The 26,847-nt window shown below is 31.1% G+C and overlaps 2 protein-coding genes across 2 annotated transcripts; one reads left to right on the top strand and one right to left on the bottom strand.

Annotated features, from left to right (window-relative positions):
* The first annotated feature begins 531 nt into the window (after positions 1–531).
* LOC130798453 (uncharacterized) lies at positions 532–26,592 on the top strand. The gene is made up of 7 exons (XM_057661444.1): positions 532–629; positions 2,445–2,519; positions 2,728–2,778; positions 19,633–19,706; positions 23,584–24,521; positions 24,604–25,659; positions 25,738–26,592. The coding sequence occupies exons 6-7, from the start codon at positions 25,098–25,100 to the stop codon at positions 25,779–25,781; spliced, it is 606 nt and encodes a 201-aa protein (XP_057517427.1). The 5' UTR covers positions 532–629; positions 2,445–2,519; positions 2,728–2,778; positions 19,633–19,706; positions 23,584–24,521; positions 24,604–25,097; the 3' UTR covers positions 25,782–26,592.
* LOC130798751 (uncharacterized) lies at positions 8,052–16,752 on the bottom strand. The gene is made up of 7 exons (XM_057661851.1): positions 16,663–16,752; positions 15,175–15,237; positions 15,054–15,059; positions 9,266–14,284; positions 8,745–9,169; positions 8,552–8,668; positions 8,052–8,456 (listed from the first exon to the last, which is right to left on the bottom strand). The coding sequence occupies exons 1-4, from the start codon at positions 16,750–16,752 to the stop codon at positions 11,879–11,881; spliced, it is 2,565 nt and encodes an 854-aa protein (XP_057517834.1). The 3' UTR covers positions 8,052–8,456; positions 8,552–8,668; positions 8,745–9,169; positions 9,266–11,878.
* Positions 26,593–26,847: the final 255 nt, after the last annotated feature.

A 26,847-nucleotide genomic window follows, 5' to 3' on the forward strand; every position in this document is an offset into this window, starting at 1 on the left:
ACATGTTTCTTTTATCAACTTATTCTATGTCATATTATTACATTAACCTATCAAAAATTTCAAGTATCGATTTTTTACTATAGAAAAATAAAAAAGACCGAAAAGTTACGCAAGATATGAAACTCATGTTTCACGTAAGGAAGATGCAAACCTGTTAAATTAGACTAGACTTATTACATATGCCTGCATATTAATGGAGAGACACGAGGTGCACACACTTCATAAGTCAAAGAGATATATACCATTCCAAAACCATATGATAATGGGAAGAAGAGGTACAATAGCTTATAAAATGTGTACACCATCTTTAATTTATCGATATAAGATAAACCATCCCAACAACCTGTATATTTTTCATGTCTCTTTAAATTTACTATTGCAAATACATAAAAACTCATTTTGATTATGTAGAAGTGTAACAATAAATTGAAAGCAATGTGAAATAAAGAGTACGTATTAGGCCATAAGATGAACACCCTATCTCTTACCAAGCTATTGAACATTACACGTTGCCATTTGCCATTATAAATACTTGTTCATATTGCCTCAATAAACACCAAAAATAGCAAAGTTAGAGAAAGAGGGAGAGACAACTTTTAAGTGCCTGAGCCAATTTTTCCTAATTGGAGGTAATCAATTTGTCATGTCTATTTTTTATTTAGATTATACAGCATGGCAATTTATGAAAGAGAGTTAAGTGATAATCGAATTTATAATTTTTTCTGAAAAGTATTAATTTTTACTCTCCAATTAAGATAAAAATACGATCTTCCAAATATCTTTTCTATATTTTGAATGTTCATGATATTTATCTTTTTTGTTCAAATAAAAATTCCAAGTTCTAATTGGTAAGACCATTTAACTATGCAAATAAAATAGGAAAATTTGTTAAAATTAATTTCGATTAAGACCCATTCGATCACTATTGGTTAACTCAAAACATTCCAACTATTGGTAACTTTTTCATAATAATTTGAAATATGTTTTTTTACTAAAACGATTGATTTTCAAGGGTTAAAAATTTTCTTTATATTATTGTCTCAAGGTTAATTAACCAACAATGAGTTACTTTGTAGAAGTAGTAGTATTAAATAATATTCCCTTTATTTTTTTTGTTTTTTCCATTTACTTTTACACAATTTTTAATATAAATTTTAAACCTCAATATCTATAAATATATATAATAAAAAATTATAAAAAATACATAATAAAAAAATATACATTAAGACGAATCTAACGAGATCTCAGATGGATATATTTTGTCTTCTAAATATGTGTCAAAAATATTAATTAAATTTTCTTCTATTTAAGACGAAATATTTCAAATGAGAATAATATTAGAGAACATAGGGAGGGAGTAGTAAGGATTATCTCATAATAAAATTTTCCAATAAAATATCATCAAATTTTCTCAGACCACTTCGTTTTGATTGTCTTTGGTTATTGTATTATTCCGAAATAGAGTATATAGTAATTTGACTCAAAATAGGTTATTATATAAAAATATGGTTTATAAGAACTTTAAGTGCAATTATGTTGGAGAAAAATAATCATAGAAGTAGTTTATTTGAACTGTACAAAGAAATGTACTACTCCCTTCCTTTTTTTTAAGTTTGTACACCTTACTATAACGGGTAGTCTTTAAAATTTTTTCACTTTAGAATACTTTTTATTTTTAGAATTCTTTTTTCTCCTAATATACCCTCATATTTCTCTCTCACTCTCTTATTTCTCTAGTATATTCACTCTTTCACTCATTTTTTGTTCTTTAAATTTTGTTTTATTTTAATTTTCTCTCGTACTTTCAATACAATTATTATTTTACATCACTTTCTAATTAAAATAATACTCACTACAATAAAAAATTCTACTTTTCTTAATAAGTGTGAAAAATTCAAATTAGAGAGCTTAAAAAAACGGAAGGAGTAGTATAAGTTACACTCCTATAATTGATGTTTTAGTTACCCCAGTCTTTTTTAGTATTCTTTTTAATAAATAAAGCAAAATAAAACGTGTATTTCGATTTTTATTTTGAAGTTTTTAATTCAGGATAATTACTGAAAAGTGATACTTGTTAATCAATATTGACAAAACCCGATTATTAAATCTTCAAATTTTGATCAAAAGACTAAGTGGAAAAATATGAAGTACTTCATCTAGTTGCACATTTTTATATATTTTTTAAATTTTCATAAATTCTCAAATCAATATTGCCAAATTAAAAATGAATTAACATATATATGTGAGAAGAAAATGAACTCTTAAGAATTGTACAAGTAAAATATTTAAGTAATACTTCATCTCATTATAAAATCTTTTAATATCTAGTTAATAAATTATAGTTTATATAAATTGATCGAATAAATTTCGATTTTCATGTAAGTATTAGGATCTTCAAAATAATTATTTTATTACGTGTAAATCTTTTATTATTTCTGGATTAGGTCATCAATTGAAGTATAAGAAGATAAGTTTGAAGACACCATTTTTCATTTCAAGATTGCTACTTTACTTAAAAGGTAATTTTATATTGGTTAATTGTTTGATTAGTTGATTAAATATTAAATTATTTTTTGGACATTTTAATTATATTTAGTTTAGTTATTTACGGTTGTTGAAGTGAAATTTAATTGCGATAAAAAAATACTATAAATTAATACAATTCAAGTTAAAATAAAAAACTATTAAATTTATAATTGATCTAATTATTCTTCCCCAATGATGTAGGCCGCCCACTAATTAATTGATTAAGGTCATTTATCCACTAGAAAACCCAAGGTACTAAAAAAAACTCACTAGCTCATACATCGTTATAACAACTTAATATATGTTATATTATATTCTGTTTAATTACTTTTATTTGATTGTATGTGTGTTATTTTTTCTTCTTACTTAAAATTATTTAGACCTGTTTTTTTAAATTTTAACATTGTATTATATTTTTTGAGTTATAAATAGACATTTAATCAAATTATACTATGGTTTTGTAGATTATTGAAGTAATCATATATTTGCACATATTTAAGTTGTTCCACATCAAGAACAGAAAAGAGCGTATATCATTTTATATACTTACTAATACTACAAATTAATTTAGTAGTAATCTTCCTTTAAATTTGTTAGTGAATTACTTGATCTTCTCTTTCTTATTTGGATTACTCATATCCATTCCTAATCCTAACATCATCTTAATAAGATTCAAAACAAAAGAGATATTACACCATACGTTTTTTAATGTTTTTTTCATTTGAAATATTTCATCTTAAGAAGAGAGAAGTTTTAGTAATGTTTTTGAAATATATTTATATGAAAATTCGTCTGATTTGTCTTGATATGTTGTCTTTTGTTATGTTCATTTAATAATTTATTATTATACGTATTTAGAGATATTAAAGTTTAAAATTTGTTTAAAATTATATAAAAAGTAAAAACAAAAACAGTGGGAATGTATTATAAAAGTTGACGTACTTAAATTTTGAGTGCTGAGTGCTGACGAATTGTGTGTGGGAAGCAGAGACAGTGTTTCAGTGGATGTACCTTATTTCAAAAGAATACAATTTTGATAATTACTTTTTCATTTTTTTCATTTGCTCGCAAGGTACGGAAGGGAAAAAGTTTTTATAAGAAAATGAAATAAATATATATTTTTTCGTTCTAGTTGTAATATTGGTAAAAATGATATTATTCATTCATTACTCTTAATTTGTGATTAGTTTTTAGTTCATAGGTTGAAATATAGTTATCAAATTTTTATAATTTTTTATTATGCATAATTAAAGATATTAAAGATAGAATTAGTGTATTTGACTGCGTGAGAACACTAATGTTGCAAGTAAATTAAAATGAAGGAAGTAAATGGGAAGGAAAAATAAGTTTAATGTGTATATGAAAATTAAAGAATGTTTATCATGTCCAAAACAAAAACTATCAGAATTTATAGAACGACTAAAAATAAAAATATAGCCGAACCATTCGACAGAGTTAGATGACAAGAGTTTAATTCTTGTATGTAACGGTCTCATTGTGAAACGCACTCCATACATACGTTTAATAGCACATTTAATACAAAGTATTGCATATGGGCTTGTTGTTTTAAGCTTGTTTCACCAAAAGATGATCTCACTGTCTCACCAACAATTAAATCAATTAAACCAACTACTTGCATACTTAAAATATTTATTTTTATCTTTTAATGTTTAATACGTCATATTTATATTTAAATTGATACTTTGAATATTAAATCACTCATTTTAATTGTTTAAAGAGTGACTTTGAATGCAAAAATACACACAATAACTGTTAAGCATTTACGATTTTAAGTATGTATTTTAACTAAAAAAGTTAGAGATTGTGGCAATTTTTAGTAAATTTGTGATGTATGGTGTTGTGCTCTATGGATCATTTATTTCTTGTTAAAGCTTCCACTACATAACTTATTTAAGCCCAAACCATTAATTGATTAAAGCCCCTTTTTGTTTTGTACTCTTTAATTCCTAAATTGATCACTCACTTGTGATGGTGTTACGGACAGATTATTTTTATTAAATTAGTCTAATGTATATTTTCGGTTCTAAATTAATCACTCAAATTTTAAACTGATTAGTTATAATTTTAAAGTTATCAATCATAATCTTAAAGTGATCACTTTTTATAGTATTATAGTGATTATTTATAATATCTTAAAAATTAATTGCTTATAATTTTAAAGTGATCAATTAGAAAAATAAGCTAATTATTGGACTCGTTTCTTTAAAACGATCTAGGGTTGGATTTGGGTAGGGTAGGTAGGCCCAATTCAAACTCAAGTTGCACACAGTCCCTTATGCTGATCCATAAGATTTGAAATATTAACTCTGACATGAATTTTTTAGGTCAGTCTGAATTTGGGTCTAATTATTTTTTTTTTCATTGTAAAACAATCAAATACTTAATTCAATAACGATACATTCCTATAACATTTACAAAATCTCTTTTTCATTAATGAGAGTTATTTAATGTTGATGTAACAGTGAGATTTTATCAAATCTTTCAACTTTCAAATCAAAAACGATTTAAAAATTTACTCAACTTTTTAATTGTAATTTATTAAAACACATATTATTATAAGCAATGTTTAAGCCATATTTCTTTCTACTTTTAACTTAATCATCCTACAAAACAAATTAAGTTATAAAATACACAAGAAAGACAACCCAATAAACTCAATTAGAAATTGATACAATCAAGTTTAAAACTATAAAAATTAGTTACAAGTAAACAAATAAATTTGTGCATGAACAAAAATGTTATCAAATCATGAATGAACATTAAACACATACTAACTATTCGATATTTTATATATTTTCAATAACATTAAGCAATTAATTATAAACTTTTACCAAAAGACCTACTTTTATGAGAATTACTCAATGTTTACTATTGATTACTATGTAGTGTATTGAAATTTAGAATCAAGCAATAAAGTTATTAAATCAATTATATACAACCACTTATATTCTTTATTTTTAATTTAGAGTTATATTCTTTATTTTTAATTTAGGGTCGATATACAACGAGCTATATTCTTTATTTTTAATTTAGGGTCAATGTACAACCAGCTATATTTATTTTTAATTTAGGGTTCAAAGATAAAATCTGAGTCTACAAAACTTGAATATGAACATGTACAAATTTTTGTGAGAGATGATTTTTTTGAGAGACCATTTTTAATTGGGCTGGTCTAAAAAGGAAAATGTAGAGTAAGTTTTTCAGTATGCATTAAGAATATTGCAAGTAGACATTTAATTAGAATATTGCAAGTACTTGAATACTAACTCGGTGTGCATAAAGTATATTATAAATAGACATCAAAGATATTGTTAAGTAGGCTAGTACGCTAGTATGCTAAGTTTCTCGGTAGGCATTATGAATATTGTAAGTAGGGATTTTAAGTACTTTTTCTGTGGGCATTAAATATATTGTAAGTAGACATTAAAGATATTGTAATTAAGTAGCCTTTAAGGATACCTTAATTGGACATTAAGGTTTAATGGGTTAGGCGTGAGAGAGGACAAAAGAGAGGACCCATACCGTAAATTTAGAGTCAAATCTGGATCTAGACTCATGGGTCCAAGATTTAGAAGCTGCTAGTGTAACAGGCTAGCTATATGGAATGCACTAATAAAAGATAGAGTAAGGAAGAATAAAATTGTGTAAAAAGTGAAGCCAAAGTAATTTCCCTGGTATTAAGGATATAAATAGAATCTAGAATAAAGGGTAAATCACCATAAATAGGCTTGAATTGAGATACATTGAAGACAATCATGGATTTTTATTTTCTTTGGGGAGCTTAAATAGTGTTGTGTAACATTGGCTTGAGATCTTTTGTTTGCAATTTTGTGAAGTTTGTTGTTTAGAGAATTAAAGATTAGGATGTTAGATGTCTATGATCATATGACATGTTGGGTTTAGGGGAGAAGTCAAATATTTTAATTTGAGGTTAAATAGTCAATATACTAGTAAAAAATTTTGTCAAATGCTAAAGATTTTATGAAAAAGATTTAGAGTCAAATGACGAATCTATTAGAAAAGAAATATAGTCAAATGATTGATACATTAAAAAAGAGTATAGTCAAATGACAAATACTCTAGCTAAAATACTGTAGTTATTAATTAGGTGATCGACATACTAGGAAAAGATTTGGCCAGATGATCAAAATACTAGTAAAAATTATATTCAGATGACTGATAATAGCAAAAAATATATTCAAATCACTGATATACCAGGAAAAAAAGTTATAAAAATTAAGTTAAAAGTTCAAGGTTCCGTTTTTAAATGGAATTTTTTTATGAGACATGGAAAGTTGAAGAATGTGAACACACTACAAGAAAAGTTATTTTTAGCAACAGAAAAAGTCGTTGCTAAAAATCTGATTTTGTTGCTAAAAATGTTTTTTGCAACGAAGTACATTGTTGCGGGTACAGCCGTAGTGAAAACTTTTAGCAACGACTATGGTTGTTGCAAAAGATATCTGTTTTTTGCAACGAAATCTGTTGTTGCAAAAAAAATGTCGTTGCAATTCCTTCAAACATTTTTAGCAACAAAAAAGCTCGTTGCCAAATCTCTTGCATTTTTAGCTACAACTATTTTCGTTGTTAAATTTCTGTTTTTCACAACAATTCAAGTTGTTGCAATACATGATAGTCAATCTTTTGCAACGACTTTACTGTAGGGAAAACAATGAAGTAAAATTTATTATTAATGTTTTTAGCAACAACTATTTCCGTTGCAAAAAACATACACATTTTTTGCAACAATTATAGTCGTTGCTAAAAACCAATTTTATTGTACAATAAACTAGACAATTAAAATAATAAATAATTTAATACCAACTAAACTAATATCACCGATTATCATTATATATTAATTCGTATCCCAAAATATCACACGTCCCAAATATTATCGTGTGTCATTGAATCCCGTGATTGGTATACATGTAACGGATTGGATAACCAATTTTCCAACATAATTCTCCAACCATACACAAGTTTTTATGCAAAAAATTACAAGTGATAGGCACTTTTAAAAAGTCCAAAAATATACAAGTGCACATATAGCTTCTTCATAACCCAAAACATCGCGCATCCAAAATCATTGTAGCTATCACCAACTTCGTCATTGTAGCCCCAATATTGAGTATTCACAATCAAACCATACCTACACTTTTTGGAGAGACATAATAAGCAAAGGTCTTAGCATGATATTCACTAACAAAAGCATTATATGTATAGGGAAAGCATTTAGAATTGACCATCAAATTCACAATTGGACTAAAATGCCAACCAGCTAATGCCATTGTAACTAAAACTACAACACAAGCCACCAATACTCCTAATTGGACTAAAATGCCAACAAGCTAATGCCATTGTAACTAAAACCACAACACAAGCCACCAATAGTCCTAATTGGACTAAAATGCCAACCAGCTAATGCCATTCTAAGTAAAACTACAACACAAGCCGTCAATACTCCTAATTAGATGCAAAAAATAGGCCAAGTATATGTCTTTTTAGCATGTTGTAAGCCTAAGTATATGTTAAAAAAATGCAAAAGAAAGCATCATTTACCTAATAAGCATTCATGACAATCATTGAACTTCTTTACTCTGTAGCTGTTGTAAGATGCTTTGTTTCATCGATTCAATTGCTTCTTGTTGTTGTGCCTTATATTCTTCAAATTGTCGTTGTTGTAGCAACTGACTTTCCATCAAATCTTTAATTTGTTGTTGCTCTTGAATTTTCTCGTGTTGTTGCTCCACAATCTTACGTTGTTCTATTTGTGCTTTCTCTTTAGAATATGCACGTATCCCTGTCCCTTTTCCACGTACATGCCCTGACTTTTGGCCCAGAACTCTAAGCAAAATTTCATCTTGTGTCATTGAATCCCCAGCTGATGCAACAACATCTTTCAACTTCACCTAATAGTTAAACAAGATATATGTAATTGCATATTATAATAAAAAAATCAAACAAGGGTAACAAAAATATAGTTATAATGGGTTGTTGTACATACATGGATTTCTTTTGACCGCGTATCGAGCCATTCTAGTTTTCCTTGATCATTCTTACGAGTGTGTTGGATAAGCCAAACTTTATCAGCAGTTAGCTTCACATTATCATTCTCTTTTGTCTATTCAAATCATACAACGTTATTGATATTATTTCAGACTACATTCAATAAACATAATAAAATAGGTTTGTCTTACCAATACATCTTCTGATTCAGGAAATGATAAATTTCCAGTCGTATGCATAGTTCTCTTGGCAGAATTCCGATTTTTACAGTTCCTCTCACTTATGACCTGCATGATGATTACAAAAGTTGATGCCAATCAAGTTCTTGCTCATAGTTCATATACATCGGCTCATAGTTCATAAATAGTACATAGTTTAGTTAAAGAAATGCCTTAAATTTGTCAGATCCGTAATACTTGATCAGATATTCCCATTGAGGTTGGGGTAAGTCAAAAGGAGGATTCTTTTTGATCTCCTCGTTAGTTTTTCCGCATCTCGCACTTTTGTAGTAATTGTGCAACCTACACTTGTACAATCTATATAAACGTTGCATGGTCTCCAAGACAAATGCATACATTCGGAAGTAATCGCTAGACTTATCAATTTCAAACTTATCCTGCACAAAGAAGGTAAGATGATAGGTACAACAAAAACCAGAAAACTATAATGCTAAATAAGTGATATTAATAAAGAAATTAGTAACTAACATAACCTGTATTTCCTTCAACATACTTTCTCCAGCTGCCTCAAATGCTTCTTTCCAACTTTTCACATTCAAGGGAGCTTTTGTCCTCACAATACGCCCACACTCATTAACCAAGTGACGAGCATTTTCTCCAATTGCTCGGTCAATTTCATCAGGTATTGTGATCTTCAATTTCGATCCTCTCCCTTTAATTTTCATGTCAACCACGTAACTCTTATACATTCCTCTCTTACCTCTTCCTTTGATCTTACTAGTTGCTAAGATAATACAAATGTTCAAAGTTATCAAGTATGCCTACAATAATCAATAATCAATAATCAATAATATTTAAAAAAGTTGCTCCATCTCTGTTAATTACCTGTATTTCTATCTATCTCATCACCGTTAACTTGCTCCACCTCATTTCGAGTGATAATTTGCCTTGGTTGTGGATCTAAAGCTTCATTCACTTGCAAGCCCACTTCAATTCTACTAACAAAGTTGCTTCTTTTCTTTCTCTTACCAAGTATGCCTACAATAATGGTCATTAATCATTAATCAATAATATGTAAATAATTACAAACTAGAAACGTGAAAGTCGAATTTTGCAATAATGTACTTTCATCCATTAAGGTAATGACGCCTTCTGATGCTTGGTCATTTAAGATTGGTGTAGCAGTTTCTTCATAACCTTGATGATCGTCTCCATGAATTAAGTTATGGTCATTCAAGGTCGGTGCATCAGTTGTTGGCGATTTAGTTGCTGGCAATTCAGTTGGTGCTGTTTTGTTTATATGCGCTTCATAAGTTGTTCGTTGCCTCTCCAAATCTACAAGGGTAAAGACAATAAAAATCAAAGTGAATTCAACATAATAAAATTTAAATATTTTGAATTGAAATAGAAAAAAAAAACTTACTTTTGCTAACTGCATCAGTAATCTCATCTGTGATGTGTGGGTTAGAGCTATCATTGAATTGACCAGCTACATTTTGCTTGCTAAACAATTGTGTCCGACTAGCTTGAACACGACTCATAAGTTTTCCGGGGGCAATACTTCGACTGCATATTTTCTTTCCCCCTCCTCTCCCAACCATCTTTTATCTATTCACATATTTTTGCAAAATTATCAAACAAAAGGTAGCTTCAATAATAAACAATATATTTCAAGATAGAGCGGAAAAAATAAACAATAGTAGCCGAATTGTTCATATAGATAACAAGATAATAGTGAATGTAAATATTGTACAACAGAACATAATGAAGGAGATAAATCAAAATCAAATTTCTTCTTCAACTTCACTCGATTCCTCAAAGACTTCAATTTCACCATCATTAATGAAATTGTCATCTTCCAATATTTGTGTAACCATTTGCACTTCATGTTCTCCTTTATAATCCATAAACATATTTGTAGCCAACGACGAACTAACTCTGAAATTGTTAGTATGTACGCAATCAGTACATTCAGCTTCAATATTAGCTTCCACCTCTACTTGTTGAAAGGCATCTACATCTATACCCTCCTTATGTAGATCACTAGCACTCATATTATACAAATCCCTTGGTTGTGCTTTTACAACAAATTCCCAATTCTCATTGTTTTCATCTTGTATGTAAAATACTTGTTCCACTTGGGATTCTAGCACAAACACATCATCCGACTTTAAAAGTCTATTCTTATTCACACTAACCAAACCATGCTCATCTACCTTATACCCTCTACCAAGGTTTTCTACATCAAACCAACTGCATTTGAAGACAAATACATGATTTTCTCCAGGATAACGCATTTGATATATGTCTCTCAAAACGCCATAGTATTCCTTATCTGAAGCATCATCACCACGCACCATGACACCTGAATTTTGTGTTTCCCTATTTTCTGACCTATCACTGGTGTGGAAACGGAAACCATTTACAATATATGCTGTGTAACGCCCTACAACTCTAGAAGGACCACAAACCAAATTGTACAAGTCTTTATCACAGCGTCCAAGTTTATAAATTTTTTGTACCTAAATGAACAAATGTTAACATACTTTATTAGCAAAATGGCTTACTGGACAAACTTAAGAAGGAAACCATTTACAATGTATTACTTAAAAGCTTTCTTACTTGATTTTTTATCCATTTGGAAAATTGTTCTTTGTGCCTCCGTTCTACATTTCTTGGACATTCCTTCTCCAATTCCAACTTATGTTTTCTATGACACCATATAAAAACAAATAAATGTGGCTTCTATAGCCTAAAATATACTATACAATTCAAACTAATTAAACATAAGGAATAAAAATGGCTTACTGGACAAACTTAAGAAGTGGATCGTAGTTTTGAAGAATATAAAAATGGATTTGATCACACTCTAAATGATCTAGATGTATTGGTGTACTCCCCCCAATGGTATGTCCAAGTGGTCTAAAAACCTCAAGGTTTGATTTTAATGTATCCTCTTCTATATCTTCATCGTCATTTCTTACTTTGCGATTGAATTTAGTGTCAATGTCACTCATGTATCTAGAGCAGAATGTTAAGCACTCATCTGCCAAATAACCTTCAGCAATGCAACCTTCTGGATGTGCTCGATTTCGAATATATGATTTTAATGTTCGGAGATACCTAATAGAATAAGACATGTTATGTTAGTATTTGAATACTTGACAAACATGCATGAGTATATTTCTTAAAGAAAAAGTATACCTCTCAATAGGATACATCCACCGATATCGAACTGGTCCAGCAATTTTTGCCTCGGTTGCCAGATGTACAACTAAATGCACCATAACATCAAAAAAAGCCGGTGGAAATATCATTTCCAACTTGCATAAGGTGTAAGGAATTTTTTTTTCAAGTTCTTCCAATTGATCAACACTTATGTTTTTAGAGCAAAGGTCTCGAAAAAAAAAACTTAGTTCAACCAAAGGGTCATAAACCTCTTTAGGTAAAAAGCCACGAAGTGCAAGGGGAATCAACTGCTCAATAAAAACATGATGGTCATGGCTCTTCAAACATGATATCTTTTTTCCATTATCTTTAACACAACGAGAAATGTTTGATAGATATCCATCGGGAGATTTCATTTTTGCAAACATACGACATATGGAAACCTTGGCATCTGACCTCAATGTATATATAGCAATAGGAACACGCACCTTACCATCAACCACTTTAGGATGCAACTTATCTCTGATTTTCATCTTCACCAAATCCAATCGAGCCTTCAAAGTATCTTTGTTTTTGCCTTGTATGCTCATTAAAGTACCCAAGATATTATCAGAGACATTTTTCTCAATATGCATAACATCCAAGTTATGACGAACTTTTAATTTCCTCCAATAAGGCAAGCTAAAGAAAATGCTTTTCTTTTTCCACCCAAACAAGCTATTAGAAGCATCCCTTTTTCTTTTGTTCCCTACAATCTTCCCATATTTTGCTTGTGAGAATCGGCTATAATGTTGTAATACATCATCCCCACTCAATGGAACTGGTGCAACACCTTTTTCAATTTTACCGTCAAAAGAATTGGCATCATTTCTCCACTTATGATTCATTGGAAGCCAACGTCGATGCCCTAAATAACCACCCTTATGCATCAATGAAGTCCGTTTAGTTTCCTTATGACAACATGGACAAGCGTAATAACCTTTGGTAGACCATCCAGACAAATCTGCATACGCAGGAAAGTCATTGATAGTCCACAGTAGTGATGCACGCAAGATGAAATTTTTTTTAGAGTAAGCATCATAGGTTTCAACACCAACCTCCCAAAGCTCCTTTAACTCCTTAATAAGTGGTTGGAGGTAGACGTCCATATTAATTCCAGGACTTGTTGGACCTGGTACTAGTAAAGATAGCATAAATGAATAAGGTTTCATGCATAACCAAGGAGGTAAATTATAAGGGATAAGAACCACTGGCCATATGCTATGTTGTGAATTATTGAAAGGCTGAAAGCCATCACAAGCTAGTCCAAGTCTAACATTTCGCACCTCTTTAGCAAATTCACTATATTCTTCATCAAATGATTTCCATGCAAAGGAGTCAGATGGATGTCTCATTGTATCATCCAACCCACTCGCATTGTCATCCTCCAAAAAGGTATCATCCTCCTCTTCCCTAGAAAGGGCATCATCATCTATAATCCTATCACAATCATTCACTTTAGTAGCATCCCTTTCTTTGTGCCAACGCATGTCTTTGGATGTCTTTCTACACATGTACAACCTTTGTAGCCTAGGCTTCAATGGAAAATATCTTAGCACTTTTCTAGAAACCTTTACCCCCTTAGAAGAGCCTTCTTTTTCTTGTTTCCACCTTGATAAACCACAAGTGGGACACTCAATCAATTTTTCATGCTCTTTCCAAAAAAGAATACAATCATTTTCACAAGCATCAATCTTAAAATAATCAAGCCCCAAGTCTTTAATGAGTTTCTTAGCCTCGTAATAAGAAGTTGGAAGGTTAGCGCCATAGCCTTGACGTTCTAATTGGAGTAAACTATCAAAAGACTTATCAGACCAATTATTCAAAACCTTTAAATGTAATAATTTAACAATATATGACAACTTAGACATTGTTGTGCCATGCATTGTTAATGGTTCTTGGTACTCCTCTAAAAGTTTGAAAAACTTTTTTGCATTTGCATTAGGTTTCTCATACTCCTCAACATTATTTAAAGCCTCTTGAGCACTCCCAACATTCATAGCACCAACTCCACAAGCATCTTGCAACATTGTGAAACCACTATCAGTGTCATTGGACTCATTAACATCATCCCCTTCACTTGATTCAACTAATTCTTCCCCGTGAAGTTCCCAAAAAGTGTACTTCTCATACATTCCACTCTTAAGCAAGTCTAATCTTACATCACATTTTGTTTTAAGAAATATATTGCGACAACAATTACAAGGACACCTAATAGTAGTACTATCTCGATCATCTTCTCTTACTTTGGAAAGAGAAAAATTTAGAAACTCATCAACACCATTTACATAATCAATAGATGAACGATCTTTTACTTTGACCCATGCCTTATTCAAAATCATTTCCTATATTTAAAGTTTATAATAATTAGATTATATAACATTCAATAATATCATCAAGAACTCCTTATAATATTGTTAACAATTCATACAAGAACAAGAACAATTTAACAACTTGTAGAAGAATTTAATTTTGAGTTGTTCGTAAAACAATTTAACGATTCAAAAAGAACAAGAACAATTTAAATTTTTGAAAGAAACACAAGAACAATTTAACAACTTCAATAACAATTTAACCACGGTGTGAAAGGGAATTTTAAGTTTAAGTTCTTTGAAGAACAATTTAACAATAAAAACAAGAACAAAGATTACCATTTGTTCCAATGTATGCGTGACAAATCAATTTAGAAAATATTTTCAATACATGACAAATCAACTTAGACAAATCAACTTGAATAAACAAGAGCAATTTAAGAAGTTCACATGAGGGAATAATTAGAACAAAGCCCAGAAAACGCAAGTAAAACTTGTTCCAGAAAGCCCAGACAAATCAACTTGTTCCAGAAAACGCAAGTAAAACAAAGCCCAGAAAGCCCAGACAAATCAACTTGTTCCAGAAAACGCAAGTAAAACTTGTTCCAGAACAACCCATAAACTTGTTCCATAATTAGAAAACGCAAGTAAATCAAGAAAAACGCAAGTAATTTCCAATACACATACATAAATCTTATAATTAGAACAAAGCCCAACAAAAAAGCCGAAATCTTGTTCCTTCGCAGAGCCAAGACCGAAAATCAGTACAACCCAACAATTCAAACTGATGAAATACACATACATTAATCTGATAATTACAACAAAGCCCAAGAAATTCAAAGAACAACCCATAAATTGAAATCAACAAGAAACAAGAACAACAAATTTAAAGAAAACGAAAGGCAAAAAAAAATTAAAACTACCTGTCGTGGGTTCAGAGGCGGCTGAAGGGCAGCGTAGCGACAGCACCGGCGTGCAGAAGGCGGCTGAAAAAGCGGCAGAGGTTCCGATGTGCAGGCGGCAATGGCTTACCTCCGGTGTGCGGGATTAGGGCTTGTGAGGGAATCGGGTTTGTGAGGGAAGGCTATGGGCGGGGTATATGGTTTCTGAAATTTCGAAGGGAGGGAATTGGATTATGAGGGATTGGGGTTTATTTTTGAGAGGGAAATAAAAAAAAAAAATTATTAATATAAGGTTTTTTGCAACGACTTTATTGTATCTGTATATTTAAATATTTTTCGCAACAATATATACTGTTACGAATTATTTATCTAATTTTAGCAACAACATTGTTTGTTGCAAAAAATTGGCTTACACCGGGAAATTATTAAAAGGGGTGGGAAAATTTTTTTTTTTTTTTGGCAACGATTATTTAGCAACAACAATGGATTTTGCAACAACTTATATTTTTCGCAACGAAAAAAATTTAGTCGTTGCTAAAACTTGTTGCTAAAAACAAGTTTTCTTGTAGTGACATGTCGATAAGGCGATAAGTGTTGTGTGGGTATATGAAATACAAATTACATTTCTATTGAATCAATAGTGTTTAAAAATTATTACAATAACAAGATTCGAACTAAATACCTTATGTTTTATTTTTACTATTTCAATTGTTGAACTTTATACTTTATTTTATATGATATTTAATCAGTCCTCGTATCAAATCATATATATATATATATATATATATATATATATATATATATATATATATATATATATATATATATTATAAAACTAAGGCAATCGAGTTAAAAAAAAATAAGTTGCGTGTTTGGACCAGCGAGGCTGGGCCTCACACGGTCTTCCAAGGCCAATGGTTGCAGTATTTGAATTAGTAGCAGCTCCTTAATAAAAAATGTAATTCATCAATAGTATAACTCTAGTAAAATGAAAGCTAATATGAAATTTAACAATGGAAAATAACATGATAAACACAAGACAAAAACATTGGAAAAAGTGAACACAATGATATATAAGGTATCTTAGATATCTTTACGTTTAACAATAATTTATTTATAATTGGAATCAATAATACAATACGTAAAATAGTCCTAAATATATCATTCTAGAATATACACTTAAGTCTCCATCAATACGTTATTTCTATAATAAAGAATGACAATAATCAAGAAATGCACCCCTTTCAATGCCCCAAACGTACAAGTAACTAACCATTGGGAATCCAAAGCCCATCTGCTCGAACGAGCCAGAAAATCAAAAAGCTACTGCCTGCTACCATCATATGTGCTTGAACGAGTGAGCACTATGCTCGAACAGCACCCTCCTCTGGTGCCTTTTGTTTGATGTTTTTGTGTTGCCTTGTTCGAGCATTTCACTTCCCATGCCTTACCTTGTTCAAGGCATGGTTCCACACCTTAGTGAAGCATCATTTGCCCCACATCAATTACCTTATGAATCGCTCTGAACCTTAAAACATCAAAATTCGATACATCACCATCATTCTTATCCAAAGTACTCGATAATGCATGTTCGATCATATGTGAAATTTAACGTCATGGTAAGAGTTTTGGCACTTGCATTTACATCTAGTTATGAGATACTATGTCAACACTCGAAGTAACTCATTACTACACAAATCTAAACGAAACAAAGTGCTTTACTCTGAATGAGCAAGCGCCCATTTGGAGCAGTTGTCTTTAACTACATCAATTTGTTTGGACGATTGTTCCTGTGCTCAAACATATCTTCCTATACTAAACAATCCACCCAAAACCATGTGTTAATTTGAATGGAAGATGTATATCCTATCCCCTAAAATGTAACTTTTTGGTGTCGATTGAGAGGAAAAAAAAAAAAATCTTATTACTGCATTATGGGGTATCCACATCGATGATATGTGAGATGAGTTTGTTAAATTGCTGATTATTACCTACCTTTGAATTTTTTAATATGGGGAAATAGAAGAGAGAATGTCACTTTTATATAAACTTGAGGAGTAACACAATTACCAATTGGTTTTAGTAGTGAATGACCTATTTTTTCCTCCTTAATTGGGTTGCTTAGGCCCATTTCTAAACTTGTAACATGGCATCAAAGCTCGGTTTGTTGTTGTGCCTGTAAGATTGGGCATCGGATCTTATTACTGGTTTGTTGTTAAAGTGGTCATCATTACTTATATGTGAGTTGTCTCACATGGAGAAAGAGAAGGAGATACGCCAATTATAACTTGAGAATCAACTCTTATTACTACCAATTACTTTCAATAGTGAACCTCTTCCGGGTTTATAAGTGGCTTACTTCTTTTTCTCTTGTTTGAGTTGCTTTGATCCATTTTCTAAAAATCTAACAGAGTATTACAACTAAAGAAGGCTCAATCAATGAGAATATTGGAAAATCTCATATTTTAAGGTATACATCCTGCTCACCGTTAAGAACCCTAAAACTTTGTTTAATCCTAATATTGTTTCAGCTTTAATATAAGTGGGTTCAAGATGATTAAGCCAGGAAGGACCCTTGGGCCTGTATAGGTTAGAGATTCCTAATTAAAGATCAGGAGGAAAAATAAACTAATCTTAGACATTGAGAATCAAACTAAAAGATGAAAGTATAAACTCTCAACCACTATAGGCTTATCCTTAATTCTCAATAACCCTAAATTATGTAACCTAACCTAGAGCTAAAAATGGCAGCTTCAAAGTTCAGACTGATATATTTGAGCATTCAACTTCTTTGGTGTAATTGTAAACATTAATAGACCATTATTAGATCACAACCCTAAACACCCCCACTTATATGTCTAATGTTAGGATCTCACATTTACTTGTATATTGGAGAAATTAGGTCTAGATAAACATCGTCCTAATTACATGGCTTATTCAACTACTTTAAAAGCTAATAAAAACAGTCAATACTTTTGACTGGTAAAAAACAAAACACTAACCAACAAACCAAAGCCATTTGCAAATTAAACAACCCCAATTATATCACTAATGTTAGGATCTCACATTTACTTGTATATTAGAAAAATTATAGGTCTAGATAAACATCATCCTAAAGACATTATGGCCAGCTAAAAAACCAATAAAAACAGTCAACATTTTTTACTAATAAAAAAACGAACTAAAAATCAAACAACCAACAACGCAGAATGACATTGATTATCATTTAATTTGAAAGATTGAATCAGAAAAAGATAGTGGTCCTATAAGTGAATAATATCCCATTTTTGTAGTTATTGTCAAAATCACGTTTAAGGGTAGAAAGAAGAAAGAAGAAATAAAGAAATAAACTAAAGATGTCTGCAAATAATACTGGTCCTTCACAATGAGCATGGTACAGCTAGGGCACGGCAATGCAATGCAATGGAAAGGACAAAGTAGCTATAGGCAACTGCTTGCTTGAACATGTAATTATGCTGTTGTCCAATACACATCTTATCAGCATCTTCATCTGCTCTTAAAAGATAATGAAAACGACCCCATATTAGTTGCTAGTGGATTTATTTTTTGTGAAATGACTCCAACCACATAAAATGCCCTAGCTTAGCTAATGGTGTATGAGGCAGTTTCATTGAGAGACGTATTTTATGGTCATAGTCATAGTCATCAGCCTAATATGTTGTACAGGGTGCGGAAAAGAGGTAACAAATTTACCATATTATCCGTAACCCTTGAAAGAGAGGGCTGAAAGAATTCGCACAAACAATTACATAGCATGTTAATACAAATACAAAATTTTGAGAATATGAAATTTTTGTTTTGAGTTTGTCTCATACTTTCTCCGTTCTGTAATACTTGCTATATTTTAATCATAGGTATTATTCATCGTTCAAGCTTATTTTTTATATTGCGGTTAACGTGTAAATAAAAATATAATTAAGTGAGATCTTGTTTGAATTGTCTAATCACATACTTTCATTATATTAACTTTTAAAATTTTTTACATGTGTATAATTCAACATAAAAATTTAAAAAAATAGCATTCTAAATTGCGTAAAAAATCAAATATAGCAAATATTATGGAACGGAGGAAGTACAAGTAGTTGTGAAAAAACGCCCTACCTTTTTTCTTTGCAAATAATATTTTTCATCCTTTATTTATTTTCTCTTTCCTTGATGTTTGAATTTCAACTTATTTACTATATTTTAATTGATTTCTTTGTACTATTTTTAATTTGCTACTAATAATGAGAATTTTGAAAGAAAAAAATCTCCCTCTTGAATCTTGTGTATGTAGTGGCATTTGTACTTATACTCTTAGTTTTTGAAATTTGAACTTTTGTTAATATTAAGATAGAATAGTAGAAGATATATAGTACATATTTTTATGAAATCAGGTATAACAATAAACTAATATTAATTATTTATGAGATTATAAATAATTTTGTTTAACTAATTAGGATTTCTCTATATGATAAGGAATTTATTGTGCAACTAATTAAGATGATGGCATTTGTTGGAGTCTTTGGAAGGAACCAATACAGAAACAAAAGGTAAGATTTCGACTATATTACACCAATATGGTAGAACCCTTTCTCGAACTCTCGCTCTACAGGAACATTTTGTACACCAAGCTATAGAGAAATCGACCACCTCATGTCTCGTCGCCAGCCCGTCGCCCGGCCTACTTTTTAACCGTTTAGCTATCAAATGGCGACGAAATGCGTTGTCGCTAATTCGATGGTTATTTATAGTGAAGATACTAATTAAAATAAATAAGAAAAATGATGAAGTATTTTTGACTTATTTTCCTATTTCATCTAAAGTCCAAATAAATCCCATAACTTAGAAATTTCAAAAAAAAAGTTTTATTCTAACTTGTGAAGTTTTGTTATTTCTCTTATGATGTATCGCCACTTATTTTAACTTTATAATATATTGTTTTATTAAAAAAAAAATAATATTATCTTTCAAATAAGAGATAAATTTTTACCATTAACTTTACAAAATTTGGCAGTTAAAAAACATAATTAAAGATAAAACTACTTCATGATACTGTCAGTAGTAGTTAGGGTTGTGAAGTTAGGGGCTAGACTAGATCCCTTATTCTAGGCAGGACAATCTTGTAAATTTCAAATTATATTTGCTTGATCTCTATACATACGTACTGGGCCAATATTGATCATGTGTGCCTAAAAAAGAGTTTTAAATGCTATTAGTAGATTAATTTGTGGGATCTACTTTGGCTTCTAAATCTGTCATCAGTTGGCTAGGCTTGCGATATTTGGGGTTTGGGACCAACTGTTTTTAGACTCTGAGTCTGGATAGAATTTAGGTCTTTTATGTTAGGGTTTATTTAATTTAATCTATGATTTATGTTTTATGATGTTTCGGATTGAGTTTGAAAGAGGGTTAATATAATGTACTTATCAATAAGGTGCATTTTCTTTTTAAATGAGCTTATTTTCACTAAGAACTAGCTCTAAAGTTGAGCGTACTTAATGGGGAGTAATCTTAGAATTGGTGATCTATTGAAAAATTTTCTTTGCAGGTGAGGCTAAAGAGCGTGAAAAATGCTTGTGTTGGTTTATGGGGTCATTCTAGAACTCCATGGGTAGTCATCGGCAGTCGAATAGGGTCAGTTGTTCCAAGTGATATCACAGCAACCCTGTAACATAACTAGGGATAATAGTTTGTGTGTTGTGCGAATAGCGGAAGCAAAAACCCAAACAATAAAAGAAACAAAAAGATTCAAGAATAAACAATATAAAACACACAAGAACTTAACGTGATTCACTATAAATGTGATAACTACATCCACAGGCTCGAGCGGAGAACTTTAATTTCACTATAGATGAAGAATACTGAAACAAGATGAATCGAAAAAAAACTCCAATTTGTGGCTCTCAATTGAAATCTCCCTTTTTCCTTCACTTGTTCTCACAGTTCTAAACCCTAACCCTAATTGATAAAGTGTTTAAATAGTAAGCCTCGATTATAAAAAAAATAGGTTAAATAACAGAATAAGAACCGTCAATAAAACCTATAACTGATGCAATATGCAAAACCACAGAAAGCAATGACTCGTTGCCCAGATGGGGCGACTCGTCACTTTGTCACTGATCAGTCATTTTGACATCGAAGCGGAAGCGGAGACTCGTCGCCTATAACGCGGCAACTCGTCGCTATGGTATGAAAACTCAATTAACATTAGAAATGATACGACGACTCGCCGCCTTCTCCATCCTAGAAGCGACCTCTTGTCGCTAGGCCTATGGATTCCAAACTCCCCTATTCTTATTTCTTCCCATATTCTAGACTACGTAAAGTAACCAAACATTAAAAGTGTGTTCATCAGTGTACCTAGCAGGGGAAAGATCTTGAAGCTAAGTTGCAACAAGAACGTTGTGTGAATCTTAAGTGGAGGTGTCAAGATACCTCAGGCTTAGTTTTAAAGGATTGATAGACAATATATATCAACAATGTACTTCTTTTTACGGTATTGTACATTTGCCAAGAACTGAAGTTTTCTTATGTGCACACGAGTGACGTCAAAGTATACTAAAAAGCCATGTATATAGTTTGTGTAGTTAGTTTATAGTTTCAATGGGTAGTCCCTGATGGTATGAAGTGTTTTATTTTGACAATTTGACATAATTTAGTCTTATCTTGGAAGAGAAAACTATTTAACAAATTTGCAACTAATCAACCACATTTATTTGGCTTATATCACTGCATGCCATCTTTTGACTCAATCGAAACAACTATATATATTATTATTTAGATAACTTTTTTCTTTTCAGTTACTTTTTTCAATTTCTTTTAAGAAAGGACATTTATATATTCAAACACAACGCATGCTAGACTAAAGAGTATAACAAAAAAAAAAATCTTTCTTATATCTGTTAGCTTAGGTATTTGCAGAGGCGCACATGTAAAATATGTTTTTAGATTTTATTTATATTAGAATCTTTTGAAAAAATTAAAGGTTAAAATATAAGTAATTACACTAAACAAACTAACAAAATTATATAAAATATTATTTGAAAACTTATATTTTTAAGGGTTTTCTTTGGTTAGATATCTTCACAACTAGAATCAATCCAATGAGTATTTTATATCTTTACTTGCAAAGAATGGTACTTGTTTTAACCAAAACTAATCTCATTCACAATGTTTTTCTCTTATTTTTGCAGATTTTTAGGGTTTTTGTTTTAAAAAAATTAGGCATTCTTATATATCGCCATTCTTTTCATTTTATCGTCACCCCTTAATAAAATTAGTAATTTGTTGTTGGACTTAAAACTTGTTTAACAAATGTAAATCGCACTTAATAACACTATTATCACTTTAAAAACATTAAATTTAAAGTTTAAACGTACTCCCGAATATTTTTATCGCGACCCTATATATATATTGAATTTTCAGACGCGCCATTGTATGATATACAAATTCAAACATGTTACTATCACTCTAAAACCCTCTAAAAACGTTCTTCGATTTTAAATAAGTTGTTAGTTGAAATCGATTAACTATGGCTAACGAAAGTGACTGTGGATCGGATCCGGTACGTACTTTAATCGATTTGAATCTGTGTATTATTTTTTTTAAAAAAAAAGAAAGTCGCAAAAATTGGGCAAGTGAACCACGGTGGAGTCGCACAAAATGTGCGAGTGGACCACGGTACAATCGCACAAAACGTGCGACTGGACCGTGGTCCACTCGAACAAATCGTGCGAGTAATCGTGCGACTCCACCGTGGTCCACTCGCGCGAGTTGTGCGACTCCACCATGGTATGCTCGCGGTTTTTATGCGACTATTTTTTTTTATTTTTTGTTTTTTATATTATTTACATTATTATTTAAATTATTATACGTCTTAGTAATTATTATTATTAATACTATCATTAATATTATTATAATATTATTATTATTATTAATATTATTTGTATTTTTTATAATTGTTATTATTATTATTATTATTATTATTATTATTATTATTATTATTATTATTATTATTTTTAGTATTATTATTATTATTAATTTTTTTTAATATTTTTATTATATATTATTATTATAATTAATGTAAGTAATTTATATTATTAACATTACTATTATTTTGTTATTATTTATTTAAATAATTTATAATTATATGCTATTATTATTATTTCTTATTATTTAATATTAATTTGTTTTATTATTATTACAATTATTTTATTATATTTTTTGTATTGTTATTATTTTAATATTAATTATTTAAGTAAATTAATATTTTTAATTAATATTAATTTATATTACTAATATTTTAATATTAATTATTAAAGTAATTTATAATTTTTATTTATTAATGAATTTTTTTATTATTAATGTTTGTATGTATAATTTTTTAATAACCTAATGTATGGTTTGTTTTATATTTCAAATTTGCAGGACTTTGAAAACTTAGGAGAGAACGTAGATTAATCCGGTAGATTTGTTACGGATAGGGAATTTGATTTTTTAGATGGATTACATAGTTGGGCCGATGCGATAGCAATAACAATGGGTTTTTCAATTTATACGTGCTTCATATAAACAAAAAGAAGGACGTTCTAGAGTTAGTGTGTATTTAAGATGTTACCGCTATGATAATATTATGGGTGACTTACATAATCTAGATAATGCTGCCCGATCTGGTTCTAAAAGTTTAAGTTGTGGGTGTAAATTTTTAATTGTAGTAAGTAGTCATAAACCTAGAGAAAGACCTTGGACGATAAGGGTATGTTCTGGTGAAAAAGGAAGATATAACCACCCGTTTTTAATGTACAGAGATGGTCATGTAATGGCAAATAAAATCAATGTAGATATTCGTGAGCACATACGACAGCTTAGTGCAACCGGCCTTTATCATAACTTTTATTAGAGAAAATTTTCCTGGTTTTTACTACTATGAATCAGATTTATAATGCTAGGCAATCAATAAGGAGGGAAGAAATGGAGGGTAAGACTCCCCTTCAACACTGTCTTTATATGGCCACAGAACTTAATTACGTGGTCTGGACAGACTTGGATAATGAAGGGGGATTGAGCAGATTATTAGTTGCAAATCCTACCTCTATCCAAATGATCGTACGTGGCCGTATGTTGTGTTGATAGATACAACATACAAAACAAACAAACAAAAGTGGCCACTGGGTGAAGTCATCGGAATGACTCCAACCAATCACAACTTCTTGGTAGTGTTCTGTTTGATGCGAGATGAGACGACTGTGTCATATTCGTGGGTGTTGCAGGATTGAGAGATATTTTTGGCGCAGCTCATACTCCTAGCGTCATTGTAACCGATCGAGATGAATGTTTATCTGCAGCTATTCGTGACGTCTTCCCAAGTAAAAAGGTTTTGTTGATTAATTATTGTCGTTCTATTTATTGAATATGTCTTAATTACGTTTAATGTTGTGTTTAATGTAGATGTGCATCATTTTTTATGCATTTGACATATTGCAAATGAAGTTGAGAATATGGTGGACATGTTGTGCGGCGGTAAAAGAAATCAACAAGGGTATGTATTTAGGAAAAGTAGATGGAACCCCTTGGTTGAAAGTTCTACAATTGACGAATTTTAATAGAGATGGCAATCGATCGTGACTACCTAGTCGGTTAGGAACAAAAAGTTCATTCGGTATTTGGCTGGAACATGGATTCGACTTAGAGAGAAATTTGTGCGTGCGTGGACGAATGAATGTTTACACATGGGTAACCAGACTACCAACAGAGTTGAAAGCCAACACTCGTCTTTCAAGTATTATCTTGGTAGCGGTAGTAGCTCATTTGATACCTTGTTCAAAAGGGCACACACAGATTACAAACGAGCAAGTCAGGATCCGACAAGCACTACAGGAATCCATGAATTCTGTAGCAAAGTTGCTGCGAAAAATTTTCTTTAGACCTTTATATCGCCTTCTATGCCTTGGAGCAACTGCGGCTTGAGCAGTAACCGTATGTTAGATTTGGGTGATTATGTACTTAACAAATGCGGTTCTGTACTTCAACGCACCCATGGATTGCTGTGTGCTTGTTTTTTATATATGTCCATCGGTTCACAAAGTGCTTTGTATTTGGATGACATTCATCCATTCTGGAGTACTTTGACGTATACAGAGGTAGGAGATGACAACAACGAAGGAGTACGATACGCGAATGCCGATGACAAAGATTACTTTCAATCTTTGGTCGATGAAGTCCAAAAATCTGAACCCGCAGTTGTACGACGCTTGTCTCAGGTATTTGAGTATGAACTGCACCCTGATGGAGCCGATATACCTGAGCCTTACGCAAGTCCACCTAGAAAGGGAAGACCAACCACAAGAAAAACCCTTATAAGAAATAAAAACGCATTTGAATATAGCAAATCATCTTCTCATGGTCGAGGGTCTAGATCTTCATCCCACGGGATATCTAGTGGTAGATCTAGTGGTCGAGAAACGCAATCCTCAGTTGGAATTAAGTTTAGTTTCAATTTATCCGGTACATGACTTTTCTTTCCGTTATTTAAATTAGTTTGTTACAGCTTAATCTTACTAACCTTATTTTCAATAATTGCAGATGATCCAGGAGGTCGTGATTTTTCACTGTTTTTCATGGCCTAGTCACATCCCGTACATTCTTCCTCCTTACTTGTTTGATTAGATTGATGTCTTAAGTGACGGTAACTGTGGATTTAGAGCTATTGTCGCCACAGAGTTGGGAGGTGAGGAGGCATGGCCTCTTTTAAGACGTGCTATGTGTATGGAAATGCAAATGAACAGAGACCAATACCTAAGTTTGTATCTATCGCAGGAGTTGTTAGACGATGCTATATTCAGAATTTGTTCAGACGGCAATGTACCTGCTCCTTATATTCACTAGATGGATGCACCGATGGCATTGTACTCTGCAGCAACGTTTCTTAACATTGCCATTGTATATTATGGTTCTGCTGACGGTTAGCCGTTGTATAACTGTTTAGTTCTTTCGTTAAAGAAAGCATCGGGCGTGCATAGTATAAATAAAGTTATACATATATGTTGGGTGAATGGAAATCATTGTTCAACTATTAATGAACGACGATTCATCTGCACTGCCGCCAGTCCATCAACGTTAGAGAGAAGCAGTTGACAATATTTCCAGACATATAGAAACACATTTTACTAGTAGGATTATGCTTTGGAATAAACTATGCGGGCCACGACCACCACAACGTAATAACACAGCTGAAGATGCTGTAAATTTAGATAGTCCATAGTGTAATGTGATGTGTAAATTATTATTCAGTTTTACTATAGAAATTATAGATGGGATTCAATTTGTAGATAGTCCATAGTTATACTATTGTGTACGTCATTACTATAGAAATTGTAGATGAAATTCAATATGTATAATAATGTTGTAAACTAATAAAAGCATTGATGTAAACATGAATTAAATTTAATGTAAAAAGCGTTGATGTAAATAAATAAATGCATTAATGTAAATTAGTTTAAATACAAACTATGAAGGGCCATGCCCTTTAAAAGCTTGTCATTCGGCAAATAAATTTTTAACATCATTAAGGTATACATCTAAAGCATGTCTTTCCCGTGGGGTCATTTCCGCAACAGGAGGCAGTCTCGCCAATGGAGCGACTCGACTCGGCCATTCATTCAGAAACTGAAAAAAAAGAGGAAAAAGGGTGTG

The sequence above is a fragment of the Amaranthus tricolor genome, chromosome 13, assembly GCF_026212465.1.
Source record: "Amaranthus tricolor cultivar Red isolate AtriRed21 chromosome 13, ASM2621246v1, whole genome shotgun sequence".
NCBI classification, from domain to species: domain Eukaryota; kingdom Viridiplantae; phylum Streptophyta; class Magnoliopsida; order Caryophyllales; family Amaranthaceae; genus Amaranthus; species Amaranthus tricolor.

Excerpts from the sequence above, each read along its gene's own strand:
- LOC130798751 (XM_057661851.1), bottom strand. The coding sequence starts at position 16,752 with ATGATCGAACATGCATTATCGAGTACTTTGGATAAGAATGATGGTGAT. Across the intron at positions 15,238-16,662 it reads GGTTCAGAGCGATTCATAAG|CCGCCTTCTGCACGCCGGTG; the intron begins GTAATTGATGTG and ends CCGCTTTTTCAG.
- LOC130798453 (XM_057661444.1), top strand. The coding sequence starts at position 25,098 with ATGCCTTGGAGCAACTGCGGCTTGAGCAGTAACCGTATGTTAGATTTG. Across the intron at positions 25,660-25,737 it reads GTTTAGTTTCAATTTATCCG|ATGATCCAGGAGGTCGTGAT; the intron begins GTACATGACTTT and ends CAATAATTGCAG.